Source organism: Belonocnema kinseyi, chromosome 10 (assembly GCF_010883055.1).
Source record: "Belonocnema kinseyi isolate 2016_QV_RU_SX_M_011 chromosome 10, B_treatae_v1, whole genome shotgun sequence".
NCBI classification, from domain to species: domain Eukaryota; kingdom Metazoa; phylum Arthropoda; class Insecta; order Hymenoptera; family Cynipidae; genus Belonocnema; species Belonocnema kinseyi.
The window spans coordinates 9,723,250-9,730,165 of record NC_046666.1 but is presented as its reverse complement, the minus strand read 5'-3'; the positions used below and the strand labels follow the sequence as shown (position 1 = coordinate 9,730,165).

The 6,916-nt window shown below is 21.0% G+C and overlaps 1 protein-coding gene across 8 annotated transcripts in view; it reads left to right on the top strand.

Annotated features, from left to right (window-relative positions):
• Positions 1–6,916, top strand: part of LOC117182361 (activating transcription factor 7-interacting protein 1) — a 92,207-nt gene that overhangs the window by 80,527 nt on the left and 4,764 nt on the right. For all 8 annotated transcript variants that reach the window (XM_033375549.1, XM_033375545.1, XM_033375552.1 and 5 more), the window contains one exon: positions 2,408–2,577. In XM_033375549.1, coding sequence (XP_033231440.1) covers positions 2,408–2,577 — 170 coding nt within the window. The remainder of the gene's footprint in view (positions 1–2,407; positions 2,578–6,916) is intronic.

Sequence of the window (6,916 nt, the reverse complement as noted above, 5' to 3'; positions counted from 1 at the left end):
TTGAAAATTCAAATATTTCGTTGAAAATTGATATATTTTGTTGAAAAATTGACTTTATTGGTAAAAAATTAATTTTCTTGTGTGAAAATTAATTTTTTTTTTGAAATATCAAGTAATCCAGTTCAATATTTATCATTTTATTTAAAAATTAATTTTTGGTTAATAAAATTATTTGGTTGAAAGTTAAACTCTTTTGTTACAAATTTTTTTTCTTTTGGATTAAATTTTTTCGATTCCAGTTAAAGATTAATAATTTTAGTTAAAAAATCAACATTTTTCGTTGAAAATTGATATGTTTTGTTGAAAAATTGACTTTATTGGTAAAAAATTAATTTTCTTGTGTGGAAATTAATTTTTTTTGTGAAAAATCAAGTAATTCAGTTGAATATTTATCATTTTATTTAAAAATTAATTTTTGGTTCGGAAAATAAAATTATTTGGTTGAACGTGAAACTCTTTGGTTAAAAATGCATCTCTTTGGATTAAAATTTTTATATTTCATTTGAATATTCATCGTTTTAGTTGAAAATTAATCTTTTTTAGTTGAAAATTTAACTATTTTGTTCAAAAATCAACTTTTTTGATACATAAATGGTCTTCCTGTTTGAAAACTTGGTTCGAAAAATAAAATTATTTGGTTGAAAGTTAAACTCTTTTGTTAAAAAATTTTTCCTTTTGGATTAAGTTTTTTCTATTCCAGTTAAAGATTAATAATTTTAGTTAAAAAATCAACTATTTCGTTAAATATTCAAGTATTTCGTTCAAAAATGGACTTTTTGGTAAAAAATTAATTTTCTTTTCTGAAAATCAATTTTTTTTCGTTGAAAAATCAAGCATGTTCAGTTGAATATTTATCATTTTATTTAAAAATTAATGTTTGGTTCGGAAAATAAAATTATTTGGTTGAAAGTTGAACTCTTTTGTTACAAATTTTTTCCTTTTTAATTAAATTTTTTCTATTCCAGTTGAAGATTAATAATTTTAGTTAAAAAATCAACTATTTCGTTGAATATTCAAGTATTTCGTTCAAAAATTGACTTTTTGATAAAAAATTAATTTTCTTTTGTGAAAATCCATTAAATAAATTAATTAAATAAAATTATTTGGTTGAAAGTTAAACTCTTTGGTTAAAAATTCATCTCTTCGGATTAAATTTTTTTTCAGTTGAATATTCATCGGTTTAGTTGAAAATTAATCTTTTTTTTAGTTGAAAATTTAACTGTTTTGTTGAAAAATAAACTTTTTTGGTACATAAATGGTCTTCTTATTTGAAAATGGAGGGTTCTGCTTGAAAATCGACGTATTCTAGTAAAAATATTTATCATTTTATTGAAAAAGTAATCTTTGGTTCGAAAAATAATAATATTTTGTTGAAAGTTTAATTCTTTGGTTAAAAATTCATCTCTTTGGATTAAAATTCTTCTATTTCAGTTCAATATTTATCGTTTTAGTTGAAAATTAATCTTTGGTTCGAAAAATAAAACTATTTGGTTAAAAGTTAAACTTTTTTGTTGTTGAAAATTTAACTATTTCGTTGAAAATTAATGCATTTAGTTGAAAATTCGTGTTTTTCTTAAAAATTTAATCTTCTTGTTTGAAAATCCTTTTTATGGTTAAAAATTCAAGTATTCCAGTTCAATATTTATCATTTAATTTGAAAAATAAAACTATTTGGTTGAAAAGTAAACTCTTTTTTTAAAATTTCATCTTTTTGGATTAAAATTTCTTTATTCCAGTTAAAAATTCATCATTTTAGTCGAAAGTTCATCACCTTGATTTTAAACTTATCGTTTTTTGTTTGAAAAATAAATTTTTTTTTTAAATTAAACTCTTGTTAAAAATTGATCTTTTTGGATTAAAATTCCTCTATTCCAGTTAAAAATGTATCATTTTTTTCAAATTGAAAGTTCATCACTTTCGTTAAAAGTTTATCTATCTTTTTGAAAGTGCAATATTTTTTTTAAAAATGTTAAGAATTTGAAGTGGTCGAAATTGAATTTAATATAGTACCCACATTAATTTTACCTGAATGTGTACTAAATTTTACATACAAGAAGATAAAATAAAAATTGATTTGAATTATTATCCAAATTCATGAACTTTAGAGACAAATTCCAGAAATGATTAATTATGTTTTTAGTATTATTTAATTAATATTAATAATAATAAATTAATTTGTGGTGCAAATATATTTAAGAATATCTCACAATATAATTCGTCAACGCTTTCTCAATTAATTATGATAAACCTGGAATGAACAGGGATTTTTTTTCTAGGATTTGAGTAGAAATCCTGTCTAAACAATTGTGAAAGATGATAATTGTTGAGTAAATGTTGACTCAGGTTTTTGTTAATCGGCTCTTTCTTTAATTGCGTCTATTTTTTTTTTTTTTTATTTGGATTTCAGGTATAGTATTATCTTGGAATATGCCGCTTTCCGATAAACATGCCGATATAGTTAGTTATCAATTATTTGCATACCAAGAGGTCAGCGGTACGCCCCCTAATACATCGTTGTGGAAAAAAGTGGGCGACGTCATGGCTCTACCACTGCCAATGGCATGCACATTAACTCAGGTGAGTCTTTTATAGTAATTTATTATTTAATTTTATTAATTTTATTCCTAATTATTACATTAATTCGTCGATTTGCTGATTTCGCAAAGATTTCAATGATTTTTATAAAGATTTAAATTATTTTGCAAATATTTCATTGATTGCACAAAGATTTTAAAAAGGTTTTAAAAGATTTTACAAAGATTTAAATGATTTAAAAAAAATGGTAAAGATTTTAAAGGTTTAAAAATATTTCAAAGGTTTCAACAAATATCAGAAGATTTGATCAAAATTGCACAAATATCGCAATGATTCTACAAGGATTTAATTTATTTCGCAAATATTTTATAAAGATTTAAATTATTTCAAAAAGATTTTAAAGGAATTGTTATGTTTTTCAATTATGCTATTATTTAGCTTACAATTTGTAATTCAAAATTTTTTACTTTAAACATTTTCCATTTAAAATGTTTATTTCTAAGCTTACATTTTTAATTTAAAGATTTTTAAAATTTTTAATTGTAAAGAAATTTTCTAAAATTTGCAGGATTTTATGAAAATTGTAGAAAAAATGAAATTGATTTTGACAGACATTTAGAAGTTCTGAAAAAATTTCCAAAATAATTCTAAATTTAAAACAAATATAAAACAACTGCTAGATTTCTCAAGATTTTGAAATAAAATTTTGAAGCTTTCCAAGGATGTTTAAACTATTTAAAAAGAAAATAATTGAATTTCTAATTTAAGAAGTGTTCATTAAATTTTTTTTTCAATTTTCCAAAATTTGATGTTTCTAGCTTAAAATACCTTAAAATTATATAATTTTGAAAGTTTTAAAGTTCTTTGATAGATTTTTTTAATTTAGAGCATTGAAAATGATTACAATTTTTAATCAAAAACTTTTAAAGTTCATTTTTAAAAGTTCAAAATTTAACAGTTTCACTTTGAGTTCTTTGATTTAAAGCCCAGTTTTTATTGCCTCAAATGGAAAATTTTGTAGCTTTAATTTTCCATTTTTTTAATTTCATTGACCGTGAAAAATGTTTGTAAAACGGGAAAAAATCGGGAATTTATTTCTTAGATTAAAACGGCCACCCTGAATAAAGATTTAAACGATTTCGCAAATATTTCAGTGATCGCACAAAGATTTAAAAAAAGGTATTAAAAATTTCAGAAGATTTGAAAAATATTTCACAAATATTGCAATGTTTCCAAAAAGATTTAAATGATTTCGCAAATATTGCAACGATCCCACAAAGATTTATATGATTAAAAAAAAATGGTAAAGATTTTAAAGGTTTAAAAATATTTCAAAGGTTTCAACAAATTTCAGAAGATTTGATCAAAATTTCACAAATATCGCAATGATTCTACAAGGATTTAATTTATTTCGCAAATATTTCATAAAGATTTAAATTATTTCAAAAAGATTTTAAAGGAATTGTTATGTTTTTCAATTATGCTATTATTTAGCTTACAATTTGTAATTTAAAATTTTTTACTTTAAAAATTTTCTATTTAAAATGTTTATTTCTAAGCTTACATTTTTAATTTAATGAATTTTTTTATGCTTTCTTAAAGACTTGAACAAATAAAAAATACAAAACCTTTGATGTTGAAAATTTGGGATAAAAAACATTTTTATTTAATAAATAAATACATTTTTTAAATTGATCTGTACTTTAAGTAATAAAAAGTAAATAAAAACGATTTTAAACCAGTTTAATATTTAAGAATTTTCTGATTTTAACGTTAAAAATTAAACGGCTGCAATTTCAAAGTCCTAGTCATTAAACCGATGTTAAGGTGTGACTGAAAGTTTATAAACTATTTTCAACTTAAAAATAACATAATAATATATTCTTAATTAAAGGATTTTTTAAATTTAAAATATTGTTTCAGTCTAAAATATTCCATTTTTAACCCATTCAATTTGAAATTTTTAATAAAAAATATTAATTATTGAATATTTAACAATATTTAAATTTTGAATTAAGACAAGTAAATTGAAACCAAATATTTAAAAGTAAAGAATCGTTAAATTTTTTTGAAAGTTAGTCTTAAAAATTTTTTTTTTTTAATTTGAACAGGGAATTTTCAAGTTTTTATAAATTGATAGTTGGAACTGGAATTTATCCAGAATAATAATAATAATTCTGACTTGGAAACGGGAATTTTCAAATTTTAATTTGATTAAAACATTTTTGAAAATGTTGTTTAAATCTATGAAAAACTTTTGAAATATTCTCTTAAAATAATTTTTTCAGAATGAAAAATTATTTTTAATTTTCCTGGGAATCTTAAGAAAATGTTTTTACTCTTTTGAAGCCTTTCACAATTCGTGAAAAGAATCTAATTGTTTTTGTTTAAAATCATATATTTTGTTGAAAGTTAGTCTTAAAAAAAAAATTTTTTTAATTTGAACAGGGAATTTTCAAGTTTTTATAAATTGATAGTTGGAACTGGAATTTATCCAGAATAATAATAATAATTCTGACTTGGAAACGGGAATTTTCAAATTTTAATTTGATTAAAACATTTTTGAAAATTTTGTTTAAATCTTTGAAAAACTTTTGAAATATTCTCTTAAAATAATTTTTTCAGAATGAATAATTATTTTTAATTTTCCTATCAATCTTAAGAAATTTTTTTTATTCTTTTGAAGCGTTTCAAAATTCTTGAAAAGAATCTTAATTTTTTTGTTTAAAATCTGCGACTTTTACATATCTCTTGAAATTATTCAAATTTCGACTACAAATAATAAATGTTCAATTGTTATTTATACATCGAAATTGTAAAGAAAATTTCTAAAATTTGCAGGATTTTCTGAAAATATTAATTATTGAATATTTAGCAATATTTGAATTTTTATTTAAGACAAGTAACCTGAAATCAAATATTTAAAAGTAAAGAATCTTTAACTGAATTTTTTGACATAGAAAACCTGGAATCGTTAAAATTTCGAAGAGCCTTGAAACTTTGAAGGTTACAATTTTAATTGTTGTATTTGAAAAATGCTTAATTTGTAAGTGAAATTTAAAATTTTTTGACGTATAATTTTCAAATAAACATTTGTAGAAAAAATGTGAGTAATTTTAAGAGATATTGAGGGGTTTTAAAAAGATTAAAAATTATCATGCAAACTTAAGAAAGTTTTCTTAAAATCTTCTAGAATCTTTTTTGAAAACTTTGGTTTAAATCTTTGAAAACCTTTTTAAATATTATCTTAAAATAATTTTTCAAAATAAAGTTATTTTTAATTTTCAAGTTTTACATTAAGTTTGAATCTTTTCAAAACTTCTAAATATCTTTTAAAATTACTCAAATTTCGCCTGCAAATAATAAATGTTCTATTGTTATTTATGTATCCAAATTGTAAAGAAATTTTCTAAAATTTGCAGGATTTTCTGAAAATTGTAGAAAAAATTCAATTCATTTTGACAGATGTTTAGAAGTTCTGAAAAAATTTCCAAAATAATTTTAAATTTAAAACAACTTCTAGATTTCTCAAGATTTTGAAATAAAATTTTGTAGCTTTTCAAGGACGTTTAAACTATTTAAAAAGAAAATAATTGAATTTCTAATTTAAGAAGTGTTCATTAAAATTTTTTTTCAATTTTCCAATATTTGATGTTTCTAGCTTAAAATACCTTAAAATTATATAATTTTGAAAGTTTTAAAGTTCTTTGATTGATTTTTTAATTTAGAGCTTTGAAAATGATTACCTGGATTTATATTTTTTTATATTGAAAAATCCTCTAGCACCTTCAATTTTATACGCATAAATTATTGAGCATTTAAATAAAACTATTTTTAATCAAAAACTTTTAAATTTCATTTTTAAAAGTTCAAAATTTAACAGTTCCATTTTGAGTTCTTTCATTAAAAGCCCAGTTTTTATTGTCTCAAGTGGAAAATTTTGTAGCTTTAATTTTCCATTTTTTAAATTTCATTGACCATGAAAAATTTTTTCGAAACGGGAAAAAATCGGGAATTTATTTCGTAGATTAAAACGGCCACCCTGAATAAAGATTTAAATGATTTCGCAAATATTGAAATGATTTTATAAAGGTTTAAGTAATTTCGCAAAGATATTAATCATTTCATGAAGATTTTAATGATTCAAAAGTATTTCAAATTTTTTAACAAATTTCCGAAGATTTGATCAAGATTTCACAAATATTTAAATTATTTTGCAAAGATTTTATAAAGATTTAAATAATTTTCACAAAGATTTAGGGGGTTCAAAAATATTTAAAAGGTTTTAAATTTTTAATTTTGATATCATTCAGCTTAGAATGTATTTTTCGAAAATCTTTCACTTAAATGTTCCATTTTAGATTTTAATTTTCAAGCGAAA